This window comes from Eleutherodactylus coqui, chromosome 5 (assembly GCF_035609145.1).
Source record: "Eleutherodactylus coqui strain aEleCoq1 chromosome 5, aEleCoq1.hap1, whole genome shotgun sequence".
NCBI classification, from domain to species: Eukaryota; Metazoa; Chordata; class Amphibia; order Anura; family Eleutherodactylidae; genus Eleutherodactylus; species Eleutherodactylus coqui.
Window position 1 is genome coordinate 173,942,071 of NC_089841.1, and position 18,258 is coordinate 173,960,328.

At 48.2% G+C, this 18,258-nt stretch overlaps 2 protein-coding genes and 1 long non-coding RNA gene across 4 annotated transcripts in view; 2 read left to right on the forward strand and 1 right to left on the reverse strand.

Annotated features, from left to right (window-relative positions):
- Positions 1-18,258, forward strand: part of PLA2G4C (phospholipase A2 group IVC) — a 57,381-nt gene that overhangs the window by 4,694 nt on the left and 34,429 nt on the right. The gene's annotated exons all lie outside the window — the stretch shown is intronic.
- On the forward strand, positions 9,386-11,813 carry LOC136626999 (uncharacterized). Its single transcript, XM_066601954.1, has 4 exons — positions 9,386-9,595; positions 9,747-9,850; positions 9,943-10,089; positions 10,822-11,813. Exons 1-4 carry the CDS (start codon positions 9,506-9,508, stop codon positions 11,714-11,716), a joined length of 1,236 nt encoding a protein of 411 aa, XP_066458051.1. The 5' UTR covers positions 9,386-9,505; the 3' UTR covers positions 11,717-11,813.
- LOC136627000 (uncharacterized) lies at positions 13,841-14,992 on the reverse strand. The gene is made up of 3 exons (XR_010792729.1): positions 14,941-14,992; positions 14,053-14,146; positions 13,841-13,966 (listed from the first exon to the last, which is right to left on the reverse strand). It is a non-coding gene; the product is annotated as an uncharacterized lncRNA (long non-coding RNA).

Sequence of the window (18,258 nt, forward strand, 5' to 3'; positions counted from 1 at the left end):
CTGAAGGCAGCAGCAACTTGAGATGTAGGAAGAGCTGCTAATCTTCGTCTTGTGGTAGGGGAGATGACTGGCGATACTAGTGATGATGAAGTAGGTGGACTGGGAAGGACTTCTGGTGATGCAATAGGAGGATGTTGGTATACTAATCTGGAAAATGGGTTTTGATATCAGAGAATTTGATTCTTGAAATCAAACGGGGATGGACAAACTTGTTCAGGTTTTCCACTTGGCTCAGTCTCTGAGTTTGTCTCGGAGTTTGTGCTTTCTTCTTCCATGTCAGATTCAGCAGATTCTGAAGATGACGGGGATGCTAGGCAAATTTTAATCTGTTTCTATGTACGACTTGGGTTCGGCCATTAGGTTGTGAAAGTTGATAAAGTCCTTTTTCTGAAAAGATTACAGTAACAATGGTATAGGCGAGGTTCCCATCTAGTGTCCAGTTTTCCATCACGGTGTTCTTTCTTAAGCCAAACTCTATCGCCTGTTTGAAATGCATTTGCATGAGCATGTATATTGTAATCAGGAGTTTGTTTTTCTCTTACTTCTGCTAAGCGTTGATCCACTATCTCTTGGGCTTCTTTTAATCTTTTTTGTTCGTTTGCACCCATTATGTTTGGGATTAGTATCATCAGTGATTTTCACTCTTAACTTTAAGTCTGCGGGTAGGCAGATACATAGTACGGTGTATATCCTGTAGAACAATGAGGGGTGTTGTTGCAGGTGTAAACTAATTCCGGAAGCAATGTGGGCCAATGATTTCTTTGACTGGAGGGAATGGTACTTAGCAGTTCCAAGATAGTTTGGTTTGCTTTCTCGGAGAGTCTGTTTCCTTGTGATTTATATGCTGTTGTTCTGAGCTTTTTGCAGTCATAAACGTTACAAAGTTCATGGTATAATTGAGATTAACAATTAACATGCATCTCCACAATCGGAAAGAATTTTATCAGGGCACACATAATTCAGGATAAAGTGATTCAACACCACTGCGGCCGTGGTTTTAGCTCTGAAATCCTTTACTGCTACTGCCACAGTAAATTTTTTATAGTGGTCAATGAGGGTAAGGACATAATCATATTCTGATGTGCTAGTTCCAACTTTTAGGTGGTCTATTGCAAGAAGTTCCAGGGGTTTTGTGGTTATGATTTGGTGTAAAGAGGCTTTTTGATCACTTTTAGCTCTACATCTTGTTTCGCACACAGTACACTCTTGACACCATCTTTCTACATCATTTCACATTAGAGTAGAATCTTTGCCTAATAATGGCTTCTGACTTATGTACTCTAAAATGTCCTGATTGGTTGAGGTATGCAAGCAATACTTGGTTGGCATCCCTTTTTAAAAATTAATATTTGATGGAGATAGTTTCCGGAAGCTGGATCTATTGAATTCCTGATGATCAATTTTTTCTTTAGGAACACCCTTTTCCTTTGTTTTCACAAGCACTGTAACTCGGGAGTCTGTGGATTTGCTTAGGATACCTTTTGGGATAGTGCCATTTAACAGGTACTCTTGTAGTTCCCCAAATGTTCTACTGTCTTGTTGTAGCAAGAGCCATCTTTGAGAGGTGCCAGGCGATTCAGTCAAGGAAACATCATTGGCGGCGGACAAGCAGCAATTTTGTTGGGCTTGAAAAGCTGAGAAATTGGGTATCTCTATGTCTTCCCAGTGATCCTTTTCTGGGGGATTGTCAATGACAGTGGGCGAGAGAGAGAGAGCGTCAGCGTTAGTGTTACTTTTTCCAGCATGGTATATAATATTGAAATTGATATTGGTGAGTCTTGAAATCCAATGCTATTCAAGAGCTCCAGGTCTGGCTGAGTCGAGGTGGACCACAGGGTTGTTGTCGGTGTAGGCGGTGAAAGTGGCAGCAGCAAGGTAGTCCTTGAATTTTTCAGTGATGGCCCACACCAATGCTAGTAGTTTTAGTTTGAATGAGCTGTAATTTTGGTCATTCCTTTCAAGACCTTTGAGAGAACAGCTGGTTTATGCGACTACTCTTTCTTTTCCTCCCTGCGTCTGACTAAGCACTGCGCCTAAGCCACTAAAGCTTGCATTGGTGTATAGGTTAAACAGAAGGATATAGTCAGGATAGGCAAGGTGTGGTTATTAATTTTTCCCTCAGCGTGTGAAAAGCTTGTTCTTGCTCTTTTTTCCAATTTATAGGCAAGGGCCTCTTATGAATCTCTTTAGAGGAACTGCGTAACATTTCTTGTAAGGGGGCTGCTATCTGTGTAAATTTTGGGATGAACCTGCGATAATCTCCTACAAATCCAAGAAAACTCCTAACATCTTTGAGCGTTCTTGGGGTTGGCCAATTTTTTACTGCATCTATTTTGTCAGGGTCAGGGTACACTCCTTCAGAACTAACAATATGTCCCAGATAACATACTTTAGTCTGTAACAAGTGACACTTTGAAGGTTTAATTTTAAGACTGTGGTCAATGAGTATCTGAAAGACTTCACTAAGGTGCTGCAAATGATCCCCATAATTTTTAGAAAATACTATGACATCATCCAAGTATAACAACACAGACTCAAAATTTTTGTGGCCGAGGCATGTTTTCATTGACCTTTGAAAGGTCCCAGGGGCATTACAAAAACCGAATGGCATAAATTAAACTCAAACAGCCCCATTGGGGTCGTGAAGGCGGTCTTTTCTCTGTCGGCCTCGCTCATGGGTACCTGCCAGTAACTGCTGGTCAGGTCAAGTGTGGAAAAGTATGCAGCATTACTCAGGGCAGTTATTAATTCCTCAATACGAGGAAGAGGATATGCATCTTTGTGTGTTATATTATTCAACTTATGGTAATCCACACAAAAGCGTATGCCACCATCTTTCTTTTTGACGAGCACTATGGGGGCTGCCCAGGGGCTATAGCTCTCCCTGATAATGTTATTCTGTTTCATTTTTGCAATCATGTCCTTGACTTGCTTGTATGAGGATGGAAGAATCGGTCTGTAACGCTCCTTGATGGGAGAATGACCGTTGGTAGAGATGACATGAGTAATGTCCTTTGCTTTACCAAAGTCTAGGCTGTGCTGGCTGAAAGCAGCCTGCTTGGTCAAGACAATATCTCTCACCCCTTGTATCTGGGTCTCAGATGTTTGTGCATCTCCTATGTTGAGATCAGCAAGCCAGGATGGCAGACTAGTGGATTCCTTCCTCACAGTTTGTGCCCATGCTGAGCACTCTGCTCCTCCTGATCCAGTACATCCTCAGAGGAGAGTAAAGATACTTGTGCAACAGCTGTATGAAAACGTTTCCGATATTGATTAAACAGAAGCGAATCCTGCCATCTCTCACTGTATTTAAGCTCTGTGCAGCCATCAGGAATGGATGCCCATTAGAGAGGAGCGAGCGTACTTGTTAAGGCAAATTACTCGAGCGAGTATTACCATTCTCGAGTACATGCCTGCTCATCCGAAAAGATTCGGGGGCCGGCAGAGAGTTGCGGGAGTGAGCAGGAGGGCGCGGGGGAGAGAGAGACACCCCCCCTTAACCCCTTTCGGGCAAGCAGGCATGTACTCGAAAATGGCGACACTCGCTCAAGTAATTTGCCTTAACGAGTACGCTCGCTCATCCCTAATGCCCATCTATAGGAATGGTTCCATAAGAGCTTCATAATCCTGGCCATAAAGACCTGGGCGAGTCTGACACCACAGAATAAATTCAGACTCTGTAGGACTATGACGGGTCGGACGTCTTTAATGCGAGCTTTGCATATGCGGCCTTGCGGGTAAGTAAACCGCTGGTGGGCAGTAAGAGCTTTTATAGCTGGGCTTGAGAGGCTGCGGGAATTATATTGTGCAGAGCCTCCAGCATTTTTTTCAGTAGTAGTTTTGGAGTATATTCATTCCCACCGTTATTATGGGAGCGTTTTTATCTGGGATGTCCACCACAAGAATACTTTGGTGAGGTAGCTCCGCTCTACTGGCTACCACATTGGGCTCCCAATACCCCACTATTCATACGGGTAACCCGTTACTGGCCACTAGATTGATTAGCTGTTTGTGGGGACAACAGAGCACCTCACGAGACCAATATTTCTCAAAGTCTATCTTACTGATTATGGTTACTTGTGACTGTGAGGATGGGTTAATTCAAGGAGCCTCAGACCCAGTTCTTCCGAAGCATCTAGGCATTTATTTAAAGCAGTCCATCTTTACATGGCAAACAGAAAAGTCCATCGACATGTTCCTCACACAGTCCTGGCACAACTAACAAAAGAAACTGCACTGACCTCCACACTAATTGCTCAGGTGAGCCTTTATAGCAGTGATTCCTCCCACAATCCTTTTCAGGAGTCCTATAAAGTCATTCATTTGCTGCTGGTCTGCCTCTATATCCTCAGAGCAGACACCACGCTGCAGCTCCACTCGCTGCAACTCCACCAATGATATCCATCCCAACAGTATTAAATGGTTCATCAATTACGGGCAATGGTATAAGCTCTACTTTAGGAGGGGTAGAAGCAGTGTATTGGCACACCGGGCAACTACGACAATAGGTAGTTACTGTATCATACACCCCAGGCCAATAGAACCGATAGAGTACCCTTGCGAAAGTCTTTTTATAACCTAGATGACCCGCAATAGGAACATCATGCGCTAACTTTAGAATTTCTGATCTGAACCTTTTTGGGATCACTAACTGTTGTACTTGCTCCTTTGTCTTTGGATGAATACATACTCTATACAAAATCTTATTCCCAACTAGGAAAAAAGGTGTAGCAGGTTGTTTACCACTCTGAACTACTTTACAGTTGCTTAAACCTTGCCCATACAATGCATGTAACTCAATATCCTGTTTTTGCTCTAATGCAATATCAATGTCCTATAGTCCAACATTCATGTACTTGCCTTCCTTGGGGAGTCTTTTCCTGAAGATGTCCTGCTGTTCAGGAACCCTTTGACGTTTAGCTTTTGGTAATTCCATGATGTCCTCATCAAATGGAAACGTTTCTCCCAAGATTTCAGCTTTATTCTGTGTCTTGGCTTGAGCTCTGGTAGTCACAGCAGACAGCTGGCCTACTCCTATTAGCAAGTCCTTGAATCCTGGAGTGCTTCTGCCAAGGATCACTGGTACTTGTAGTACAGGAACAACCACTGCAGGTATTGTAACACATTTTCCATCCATTTGCAAATGAATATCGGATGCAGAATAATGTTTTGTATCTCCATGAACACAGGTAATAGGTACTTTTGGAAACTCGGTCTTCTGGGTTACCAAGTCCTCTTTTATCAGGCTCAGTTTACTACCAGTATCCAGCGAAGCATCCACCGTATGTCCATTAACTTGAATTGGCCGGATAAAGTCATTGGAAGCAAAGAATGTTGCCGAACTTTTAGTACTTCTCTTGGGGCAAAATTTTGCGACATGTTCTGTCTCTTGACAAATATAACACCGTTTGTCACTACAGCCTGTTTTGAATCGTGCACGCACATCTTGACCTCTCCGTCCTGAGATCATTCCACCTGGTCTGTGGAGACCGGATACAGGTCTGATTATGTCCCTTTTTGCAAGGAGAAAGTCATCTGCCAAAGATATTGCTCTGTCTGCATTATTGGGCCGATGCTTTTTAACCCAAGCATGAACATCAGCTGTAAGGATTTGTAGAAACTGTTCCAGTATTATTGCTTCACTGATCTGTTCAATGCTTTTGGTGTCTGGCTTCATCCATTTTAGGTATAGGTCTTGCAGATAAGTATAAACTTCCCTGGGACTATCTGTGTAGCAATACTTGAGTTCTCTGAACCTCTGCCTGTAGGTTTCTTCACTGATGTCATATCGCCTTAGTATGGTCTCTTTAACTAAGTCATAGTTATTTGCATCCTGTATGTTCATGTGGCTGTATGCCAGCTGGGCTTGTCCAGTAAGATAAGGTGCCAGTCTTACCACCCACCGTTCCTAAGGCCACTGACATGTGCTTGCAATTCTTTCAAAGGTAGTTAAATATGCCTCCACATCATCCTGTGGAGTAAGTTTGGTCAGGTGAGGGCCTGTCCAAGGAGATACAGCTGGAGGTGGGGAATCAGCAGGTGGAACGGTTTGCTGTACACGGAGCGTTTGGATCAGTTCTGCCCAACGTTCATCCTGACGTTACAGTTGTGCACGGTTTCTCCTGGCTTCCTCCATTTGTCTCTTTTCTGCTTCATTCTGTTGCACAGTCATCCATTTCATCAGGTCCACAATGCTTTCAGACAGAGTTTTCTCAGCAGATTGGAACATTGGATCAGCAGCACTTAGACCTGAGGTAGCACCAGATCCCTACACCTCTGCTTCCTCCTCGGTCTGTGTGACTTTAGGTCTGGCACCTGGACTTCCCTTTTTTTTTCTCTTACCCTCAGCAGTTCGCTTTGCAGATGCACTTTCTTTGACACGCCAGGAAGGGTTTTGTACATAACTCCTTTACAGGTGAGTACTGAAAGCAATACTGAAGCATCATCCCACTGCTGCCACCATATGTGAGGATGGGTAAATTCAAGGAGCCTCAGACCCAGTTCTTCCAAAGCATATAGGCATTTATTTAAAGCAGTCCATCTTTACATGGCAAACAGAAAAGTCCATCGACATGTTCCTCACACAGTCCTGGCACAACTAACAAAAGAAACTGCACTGACCTCCACACTAATTGCTCAGGTGAGCCTTTATAGCAGTGATTCCTCCCACAATCCTTTTCAGGAGTCCTATAAAGTCATTCATTTGCTGCTGGTCTGCCTCTATATCCTCAGAGCAGACACCACACTGCAGAGCCACTCGTGCAGGTAAGTACAAACAAAAAACATAATACATTTTACTCAGAACATTTCCCTTAGCTATAGTACATGGTTCCCAGGAAAAGAAAGGAATAGATCAAGCATCAGGTGGCCGGCCTAATGAGAAAAGCAAAGAAGCATTCACAGCCATTCACACAAAAGTGTTGTATAAGTAAAGGAACGCATGCATCACAACTAAGGTTATATATGTAATGCTTATGACAAAACAAAGAAAACAGTGACCCAGTGTCCAGAAGTGTGGGGAGCAGTAGCCCGTCTATGGTACTATTGCATTATGTTGCCACTGGAAGTGGTGGATGTCGACAAGTCTTAGGCTGCTTGACAGCCAGGTGACGCCTCCACTAACTGATTGGCTGCACTCAGCCCTCCGGCTCTGTGCCTCTGCTGCTGGCGTGCTGTACTTGTCCTCGGCGGCTGCTGTAAGTAAACCTGCCGAGGTGGCAGTCTACCATCATGTCGTGCCGTCAGCGCGCCTGCAGGGGGAATGGGACCACAGATGACAGTGCCGCAGGGAGAAGAGTGTGGACCAAATGTACAGCACTCCCTGCTGCCAGCGGGTGTCCAGGGGGAATGCCAGTGGAGGTGGCAGTCCACCGGGGAGAGGTGCGGGGAGCTGAGTGACAGCGGTACTGCCTGCAGCGACTGAAGCCTGGTCGGGAGTGGAGATGGCAGTGGCAGTACAGCGGCAGGGAGAGGTATGAGTTGTTCAGCATTTGGGAAACAAGCTGGCCCCCGCTGTCAGTGTTCTCCCAGCCGCACTAATAGTCAATTGGAAGCTAGGGGTCAGACAGGGGCGTTCACGTCACCAAAGCCTGCTCAGCCCCTAGCTTCTGGTGGCGTCAAGATACAAGAGTACCCCCCTTCACATATAAAGTGACCTCAGATCGGGGTCCCACATATTTGGAAATCCTCTTAGGAGACTTTGAACCCAATGCTTGTCCACCTGGGGTACGGCCCTTCTTACCAGGTGTCGCCTAAAGCACTTGTTTATTTCATGTCCGGGACAACAACAGTGGTTACAAAATAGCTGCGATATGCGCGGGTAACTCCTGGTAGGTCGGGGTGGTTCTGGCGGTGGCTGGCGGTCCAGTGTACGGAGCCAGGGAGCAGCATACTGACTCTCTAGATCATTTAGCTTTTTGTATAAGGCTGTGACACTGTTGGTTAATTCGGCCATTTGCCGCTAAACCTCCACTAGGGGTTCAGGAGAGGGAGCCGCGGACTGTTCGGCTTGGCTGTAAATTTTCCACTTGCGGGGGCGGAGCGTTAGATCATTCCCCATCAGTGTCATGGAAGGTCCAGTTTCCCCGTTGTCAGCGGTCTGGGGCTCCATACCCAGAATCGGAATCGCTCACTCTTTAAATTTCAGAAAAGTTATATCGGGGTATTGGACAGATAGCATTTTCAACTGACTCCTTAGAGTCTATTAGAGAACCTTCAATAACCTGTTCCCTTGTAAGCCGTGTACCGGGGCGGGCTCCCCAGGATACAGCGAAGTAATGGACAAGGAGAACATCTCGAACACCAGTTCAGACGCAAACCAAATTTTACAAAAGCACTGTGGCCCACGTGACCACAAACAATAGGTAACCCAACAAAATTCACATACAGGTAGCTGAGGCCCTTGTGCTGTACAGCGCTGTACTCCCCAAATGTGCGCTACTAAAATAGACTATGCTTTTACCTAACAGGCTGGCCTCAATGAACCGGCCCCTTGTTACCTATTAATACCACTACTCAGGAACAAAGGGAAGGGAGAGTGACAACAGTGACTCTATCCCCTCAAACCCAATACAATAAGGAAAATGTATAAAGATCAAAAGAACAGCGGCTATATAGCCAGGTAAATGTTCCCAGAAGCTTCTTACTGAACAGCTGGATGTGGCACACGGTCCATAAACCTATCTAGTCTAACTACAGGCCCAAACGCAGTCCAGAGTAACTTGGCGCCAAAATATGGTGCCTTGTGTGCACGTAATTTTCTTACTGGCCCAGTCTGCTGTATGATCAGCCAAAGAGCCCAGACGGATGAGGGGCGCCTCCAGAAAAGCGTGCGGTACCGCAGAGAGCTGTTACTTCCTCAGCGACATCCAGTATTGTCCACACAATATCCAGTCTCGCTTCGGTTATTCAGCAACATCTCCGGCAGCAATTCTTCTCCCATCCGGCGGGCATCTGGTCACACTCTGAATCCACTTCGCTCTACTGCAGCTCCGGTCCCCTCAGGACACGACCTCCTTCCCTCTTCCGTAGCTCCACTGTGTTCGCTCCCTGGACCAACTGTCACCTCCCAGTGTACGCACGCTTTTTAATTTTCTCTCCTCCCATGCGCACGCTGTAACCAGGCAATGGGTACTCCAATCACAGGCTACCATGGTCCTGTCACTTCAGGCTGGATTCACACAGGGCGGATTTGTCGCTGAAAGTTCGCGGATTTGCCGCAACCTTTCCGTTTCTGCGGCAAATCCGCATGCAATGGCCCAATTAAGACGCGTTTTTGACCGCGTATTTATCTGCGGTTCTGCCGCCGGTAAATCCTCAGGCCCTTTGTTGCGGAAAAAACCGCAGCGGTTATTTTTGGAGAGGCGCGGTTTTTGTTGCAGATTTGCCTGCGTATTTTACTAGGTGCAGATTCTTAAAAAAACTGTTTCCTGTGAGGTCATCGATCCCACCCATTTCTGCATAGGGTAGGAAGAGCTTTGTATTTGTGGCCATTTTCTCTGCAGACATGGACCGAGCAACAGTCCGTCTGAGCCGCGCATACCGACGCAGACTGATTACATTTGTGCTTATGATGGATAGAGAACAATCTGAAAAGGTGAGCGATTTGTGGTCATTGTGTGCTTAGTTTCCTTGTTGTTTGTTTATGCACTGCGGACTAGAATGTAATTGCAGTCATGTGCTTTAAATTCATGTGCTTTAATTCATGTTCATGTGCTTTAAAAATTCATGTGCTTATTCTTCTTCAGACTGATCGTGCTTCCCGGCGTCAGAGACGTTTCTGGGTTCATCCCCTACTAACCGAGAGGGGGACGAAGGGCCATTTTGCGAGCCTCTACCACGATCTTAAAAAGTAAGTGAAGTGTTGCATGGGAATAGGTTTGATGTTGCACTCTGAATTGTTATTAATTTTAGCCCGCTCTCCCTTTCTCTTTCTCTCTGCAGCCATCCTGAGAAGTTCGTCTCATTTTGTCGCCTGCCTCTGGAGGCCTTTGACCGCCTTCTGGAGCTGGTGCGCCGGGATCTGACCTACCAGGACACGCAGATGAGGAAGGCGATCACTGTAGAAGAAAGGCTGCTCATCACCCTTCGGTAAGTAACATTTCTTATTGTGTCACTGTAGTTATATTTTTTTTTTTTATTTATTTATTTATTTTTTTTTGTTTTTCCTTTTTTTTTTTTGGTTCTGTGATTTTTGCGCGGTACCTTTTTTTATGCACTGATTGCTCCGGCAGTAGGACGTAATGCTATAGCATTACGTCACACTGCTTTTTCACAGCTGGGCTATCAAGCACCCCTGTTATTAGCACCACGCCCATCATGACACCTGCACGGCTACCCCGATCTCACCGGGACGGGTGGGTCTTTATTTGCCCGTGCGTGGCATTAGAACAGCATCATCTTGTGGCTGGTTGACTTCATTGAGATTGTCAGAAGCTACATTGTTGAACTTACCAGACCAGCAAACTTGGGCAACCTTTGTTGTGCACCGGCAGTGAACGGGACCAAGTTACCTTTCTGACTGTAGCAGGAACATGTTTTCATTTTCTCATTCTCCCTCCCCTTTTGTTTGGGATGGGGAGAATGGAAATCTGAACCATGTGTGGAATGGATAGTGAGAATTTCACGGCACCCCCCCCCCCCCCCACATCCCATGTATACCTTTCAATTGCAAATCTTATTTCCTTCACACGAATTCTTCTGCGTTCTCCAATCTATTTCGTGTTGAGAACAATATCTGAATACTGCATACATAGAAGTGTTGATGTAATGCAAGTCTTCATTGTGTACTAATTTTTTTTTCTCTTCTCTGCTTCTTTTCAGCTTCTTGGCCACAGGAGAGAGCTATGCATCCCTGCATCTCCAATTTCGTGTTGGTAAATCAACCATCACCGAAATTGTGAGGTGCACATGCAGCGCCATCTGGCAGAAGTTGCAGCCCATCGTGATGCCTTCACCTACCGAGGACACTTGGCAACGTGTTGCAGCAGGCTTTCAAGATGTTGCCAAATTTCCTAACTGCATAGGCGCCGTCGACGGCAAACATGTGCGTGTGCTTCAGCCAGCCCACTCAGGCTCCAAATTCTTCAATTACAAAAAATATTTTTCAATTGTCCTGATGGCCGTGGCTGATGCACATAGCAAATTTGTTTGCATCGACGTTGGCGCCTATGGCAGCACTGGGGATTCTCGGGTGCTGCGAACATCACAGATTGGGATGCAAATTCTCAGAGATGGCGTCACGCTCCCAGCCCCACAACCTTTCCCGGGAACCACACATCCAGTCCCCTTTGTGATGGTATCGGATGAGGCTTTCCCGTTGATGCCAAACCTGTTGCGCCCATACCCGCGGAGAGGACTGAATGCCCGGAAAAGGATTTTTAATTATAGGCTGAGCCGGGCACGTCGTGTGGTTGAGTGTGCCTTCGGGATTATGGTGAGTCAGTGGAGAGTTCTAGGGACTACACTGTTAGTAGACCCTAACACAGTTGATGACCTTGTCAAGGCATGTTGTGTTCTTCACAACTACCTCCGGGACTATCGCCCAGAGGTAGATGTCGAAGAACTTGATCCTGCCTTTGACACGGTCATCAACTGGGGGGGAGGTAGGACGCCTGCTACTGCAGTGCAGGTACGCGAACTCTTCACTGACTATTTCCTTAGTCACGAAGGCACCGTGCCATGGCAGTTCTCCTGTGTCGGTGGTGTGCAGCCCTAACTGCAGTGTGACCCTCCCCCGGCGCCCAGCCCCAGAAGGAAGCGTAAACCAAACTGCGTAGAGAAATACGTATTTTATTGAAGGCACAAAAGGACACTCCTCCACCTTTAATTTAAAAAGTTCAATAAAATTGTGTTAAACAGTTTTCATAATAAAATGTTTTAAATATTTCACAAAAAAGATTGTTCTCCAAATTTTTTCTGCGCACAAAACATATAATCTGCATTGTAAAGAAACGGAATTGGTTAGACAATGATGGTATTTTATTTTGTGCAAAATAAACATAGCATTAGTTGAGCCGTCTACTTTTTTTCAGCGCACATACCAATTACCACTACTTGAATACAACTAAATTTCTCCTTCACTGGCCAATCCACAAGCAGTATAGCTCTGGCCACACTTGCCGGTCATGCCGCAAGCTAAAATGATGATGGCAACAGGCACGCAGAATGGCCCTGTTGTCATCACCATTTTTTTTTTCCATGCTCGAACTCCTGTTACAAACATAGAGCGAGCATGGAAACAGACAGACATGAAAATAAATATAGGGAAAGAAAGGACTATGAGTCAGAGAAGTGATGTACCCCAACCTTGGAGGACAGCAAGGCAGTGTTAAAATGAAAACAAAAAAAAAAAAAAAAAGTCAGTCCTTCTCGTACAGTAGCACAGGCCGCAAAGAAATTTACGTGCGTGCCACTGCCGTAATGGAATTAGTGCGCCTTGCCTCTTTTGCCGCAGAGCACATCTTAGCTGGGAGTGAGCGATGTTTGCAACCCCAATCGTTCCCATGACCATCCGTTGGATTTCTGGGACACCAGCATAATCCGTGCATTGGCAGACACGGCAACAGCACCACGGAACCTGTACTTTCCGATGGTTTGCTGTAGGACATTGCAGTTATCCCAAACTTAACGTTTGCGATTACTCCAATGTCGTATAAGTAAAAGAGTTTTCTCCTATAATGCATTGAGATGCATTTGGTGGCGTGCACAGTCGTGAGGTGGACTGTTGCGATGTCTGTTGCAGAGGGCTATTCATGAGTAATAGAAATGACGCTTGTGATGGGGAACCGCCTGAGGCAGTGTCGCCGTAGCCAGTGTCAGGAGAGCCATGGTGCATGGGGTATACCGGTGTCCTAGAAACCCTGGGCGGTTGATCAGGGAAAGATTGGGGTGCAGGCAGCATGCGGTTTGAGTGTTGAACAGGAAAGGCTGCATTTTTCATTGCCACAATAATGGCAGTGCTATCGGCAATGGGTCTTGGCGAACCGAAAATCTCTAGCACTGTGTACAGAACTGGCGGAATTGTCCACTGCCGCTCTGAGCTGAGTTCACGAAGGCGGGACGCAATGGCTGTACCCATTGTGTCCCACTGGTCGTCCGTCTCAGAACGGCGTAATAAAGACAGCGCCTCTTGGGTGGCATCTGCCTTGCTATTCTTCCGACGCGGGCCAGCAGCAACGCTGCGGCTGGCCCGCGCGGAAGTCACCACCCTGCTAATACATGCTCTGCTGGCAGGGGCAGTAGTATTGCCACACGACACAATTTGTTCCCCCACTTCTGGAGAAACAGAAGTGGGGTTCAAATCGGGCGTGCTACGCTGGCTGTCCTCCAAGGCTGGGGTACCTTCTCTGGACTCATCGTCACACGGCTCCTGTCCCGGCCCATCTTTGTCGGGTGAAGCGGTGGTGTCCGTGGGAGGCGCGGCCCCAATGTTCCCGCTGGATCTGTTGGCGAAACAAGAGTAACGTTAGAGACCTAGAACCTCAAAATGACACCACATCGAACCCGAGCTAGGAGAGTTATTTGCACTTACGCGCGCAACACTCGACTAGTTCGGAGGAAGCACAGTTGCTCCTGGTATGGACATTTCTTTTGTGAAGGCGACATGCCACTTTTTTCACAATCTTTTTCATGCTTCTTGTAGCGGTCCCGAACCGACCGCCAACGATTCTTGACATCTTTAACTGCAAATAATGAAAAAGGACAATTAAACAGGGTACAAGCAGTACCACCGACACCTGCAATAAAGAGTGTTGTTAGATGCAGTACAGTTCTGAGTACATCCAAGGAAGAAACAACAAAGCAGTTTCAGGAGTGTAAACTTACGTATTTCACAGTGGAGGGCAGCAGTTCCGGAGTCCCAATCGGGATACATGCCAGTGCATACCGATAGCCAGGCGTCTGCCTTTAAATCTCGGTCGCTGTAGCCCGTCTCGGCTGGGTCCCATATCTCAGGCCTACTTTCAACCTGAAGGGGGGGGAATAAAGAAGAAAAAAAGTTGAATAGCATTCCAAGTGGGTGGATATGGTTGTGTCAGCGCACACTACACTCACCAATGTTATCATCCTGGCAACGTTTATACCCATTCGCTGGTACCACGCCATACTCCCGATATATCCTTTGCGACAACCGAAAATCTTTTTCGTCCTGTGAGTAAACAGAGAATGGTTGCATTTCATTACATACACAACATTAGTGCCCAGTGGCGCAGAATTTCAATTTGCGCAAAATAACAACGAGGCTCACATCTTCGCGTCAGATGCAGAAGGGGAAAGAAGCAAGGGAGGAAAAAGGCGGGAAAAATGCATTGCAATGCAAAAGATGAAAAGGCCATAAATTGTGCAGCAAAGCAAGGGAGGAAAAAGGCGGGAAAAATGCATTGCAATGCAAAAGATGAAAAGGCCATAAATTGTGCAGCAAAGCAAGGGAGGAAAAAGGCGGGAAAAATTCATTGCAATGCAAAAGATGAAAAGGCCATAAATTGTGCAGCAAAGCAAGGGAGGAAAAAGGCGGGAAAAATGCATTGCAATGCAAAAGATGAAAAGGCCATAAATTGTGCAGCAAAGCAAGGGAGGAAAAAGGCGGGGAAAATGCATTGCAATGCAAAAGATGAAAAGGCCATAAATTGTGCAGCAAAGCAAGGGAGAAAAAAGGCGGGAAAAATGCATTGCAATGCAAAAGATGAAAAGGCCATAAATTGTGCAGCAAAGCAAGGGAGGAAAAAGGCGGGAAAAATGCATTGCAATGCAAAAGATGAAAAGGCCATAAATTGTGCAGCAAAGCAAGGGAGGAAAAAGGCGGGAAAAATGCATTGCAATGCAAAAGATGAAAAGGCCATAAATTGTGCAGCAAAGCAAGGGAGGAAAAAGGCGGGAAAAATGCATTGCAATGCAAAAGATAAAGGACGCAAAAGAGCAATGATAGACGAAGTAGTGCATTACCTTCGTTATCCGATGTGCCGCCCGCTGTGGAGGGCTCTGGGCCCGCTGTGGAGGGCTGTGGTGCCGCCCGCTGTGGAGGGCTCTGGTGCCGCTGTGGAGGGCTCTGGTGCTGCCCGCTGTGGAGGGCTCTGGTGCCGCTGTGGAGGGCTCTGGGCCCGCTGTGGAGGGCTCTGGGCCCGCTGTGGAAGGCTCTGGTGCCGCCCGCTGTGGAGGGCTCTGGTGTCGCTGTGGAGGGCTCTGGGCCCGCTGTGGAAGGCTCTGGTGCCGCCCGCTGTGGAGGGCTCTGGGCCCGCTGTGGAGGGCTCTGGTGCCGCTGTGGAGGGCTCTGGTGCTGCCCGCTGTGGAGGGCTCTGGTGCCGCTGTGGAGGGCTCTGGGCCCGCTGTGGAGGGCTCTGGGCCCGCTGTGGAAGGCTCTGGTGCCGCCCGCTGTGGAGGGCTCTGGTGTCGCTGTGGAGGGCTCTGGGCCCGCTGTGGAAGGCTCTGGTGCCGCCCGCTGTGGAGGGCTCTGGGCCCGCTGTGGAGGGCTCTGGTGCCGCCCGCTGTGGAGGGCTCTGGTGCCGCTGTGGAGGGCTCTGGGCCCGCTGTGGAAGGCTCTGGTGCCGCCCGCTGTGGAGGGCTCTGGGCCCGCTGTGGAGGGCTCTGGTGCCGCTGTGGAGGGCTCTGGGCCCGCTGTGGAAGGCTCTGGGCCCGCTGTGGAAGGCTCTGGTGCCGCCCGCTGTGGAGGGCTCTGGGCCCGCTGTGGAGGGCTCTGGTGCCGCCCGCTGTGGAGGGCTCTGGTGCCGCCCGCTGTGGAGGGCTCTGGGCCCGCTGTGGAAGGCTCTGGTGCCGCCCGCTGTGGAGGGCTCTGGGCCCGCTGTGGAGGGCTCTGGTGCCGCTGTGGAGGGCTCTGGGCCCGCTGTGGAAGGCTCTGGGCCCGCTGTGGAAGGCTCTGGTGCCGCCCGCTGTGGAGGGCTCTGGGCCCGCTGTGGAGGGCTCTGGTGCCGCTGTGGAGGGCTCTGGGCCCGCTGTGGAAGGCTCTGGGCCCGCTGTGGAAGGCTCTGGTGCCGCCCGCTGTGGAGGGCTCTGGGCCCGCTGTGGAGGGCTCTGGTGCCGCTGTGGAGGGCTCTGGTGGTGCCGCTGTGGAGGGCCCTGGTCCGGCTGTGGAGGCCTCTGGTCACGCCCGCTGTGGAGGGCTCTGGTGCCACTGTGGAGGGCTCTTGTGGTGCCGCTGTGGGGGGCTCTGGTGCCGCTGTGGGGGGGTTCTGCCGGCAGAGCTCCTGCTCCCTGCTTCCAGTCTCCATCAAGTCCTGGCTGAAATGGCGCCAAGCAGCTAAAATGGCCGCTGAACCACTTCCTGGAAACAAACTTTATTGCCCCTCTTTTTCATGCGAACAATCTGCTGCGGAACCGCAATGAAAACCGCTGCAAAACAAGCAATAGCGGTTTTCATTGCGGTTGTAGCTGCGTTCATGGGGCCCTATGTAAAAAAAAACGCTGCGGAACCGTCAAAAGATTGGACATGCTGCATATTTCAAAACCACGGCGCAGTTGCATATCCGCACTGCGGCTCTGCGGAAAATTTTACGCCCTGTGAGAACGGGATTTTGGCCAAACACATTCGCACTGCATTGCACTGCAACCGCGACGGAATGGCCGCAATGCGGATATGCAACGGCCAACCGCGGGAAATAAGCAACAAATCCGCCCTGTGTGAACCCAGGCTCACAGTTTGACCATAATCTTTTTGTAGAACAGCGACCTCTTGTGGACAAATAATAAAACACACAGCAAAGGACTATATACAGTAACAAGAACAATGTACACATATTGGAGGCTGTCTCACCTTCTCACACCCTCAGCGCCTGATCAGCGCCATCGGCCTCTTTAGGGTCTGCATAAATCACGGCTTCCATGCCCTCTTGCAGCGACAAAGCATAATCGCTTAGTGATTCTCCAAATTTCTGCCTCTTATTAAAAATACTATTTTTAATTTCAGACATTGTGTGAACATCAAAGATATTTTGCAAACGGTCAAAGATATATTCTACTGTGAGTTTGGGATCACGCAGCCATGTTTTGACTTCCCGCGCTGCAGCCCCTTCTAGCTGACCTGTCAGAATTTCCACTTTTTGGTCTATAGCTAGAGGATATAATCTGAATACTGCCCCCATCTTTTCTCTGAACTCCTGTAAAGTATACTTCTCTCCACTATACTTTGGCCACCAAGGTGCCCCTAAACAATAAGGCATGGTTAATGGCGCAAAAACTAGGCACAGCGGTACAGCAGGTGCACTACAGCGACATCTGCAGGCACAACTAACACTGGCGCAGCAGCTAATGTAGGACTTGGAGGTGCCACCGGAGCACTGACAACTGCCGGCAGGTTGGCCAGGGGAATTTACGTTGATCACAGACATTTTTCAACATATGTTTCAATCTAGAATTCTCTTGTAGTTGGTGTAGTAACGCAGCCACGTGTTTGCGGCACAGAGGCGGTTTTATCATGTTCGTGATGCCAGAGAGGAGGTACTGCAGTGACCAAGGCGCAAGGGCCACAGCTGAGGAGATAGCGGGGTAGAGATAGCACGTGTCATGGTGGCTCTACCATACTTCTCCCCAGAGGGACGTTTTGCCAAGGACCTGACAGGCCTCTCCAGGCAACATGGACTTAGCGGTTACCTGTACACAGGTCTTCTTCTTTATGTTGGTATTTCTCACGGGTGACGCCAACACTTCACTTGGACTTTTATCAAGATGGCAGAAATAACTTGACACAAGTCCAGGTATATGATCTTTAGCAACTGGAAGTGCACAGTTTACTAAACACAATTCTTACACTGACAATTCTCTGTCTGAGGTCCTGTTATGGGTGTGGTCGCATGCGACTCTTAAAGGGGTTGTCCCGAGGCAGCAAGTGGGTCTATACACTTCTGTATGGCCATAATAATGCACTTTGTAATGTACATTGTGCATTAATTATGAGCCATACAGAAGTTATAAAAAGTTTTTTACTTACCTGCTCCGTTGCTGGCGTCCTCGTCTCCATGGAGCCGACTAATTTTTGGCCTCCGATGGCCAAATTAGCCGCGCTTGCGCAGTCCGGGTCTTCAGCTTTCTTCTATGGAGCCGCTCGTGCCAGAGAGCGGCTCCGTGTAGCTCCGCCCCGTCACGTGCCGATTCCAGCCCATCAGGAGGCTGGAATCGGCAGTGGACCGCACAGAAGAGCTGCGGTCCACGAAGGTAGAAGATCCCGGCGGCCATCTTCAGCGGTAAGTATTGAAGTCACCGGACCGCCGGGATTCAGGTAAGCGCTGTGCGGGTGGTTTTTTTAACCCCTGC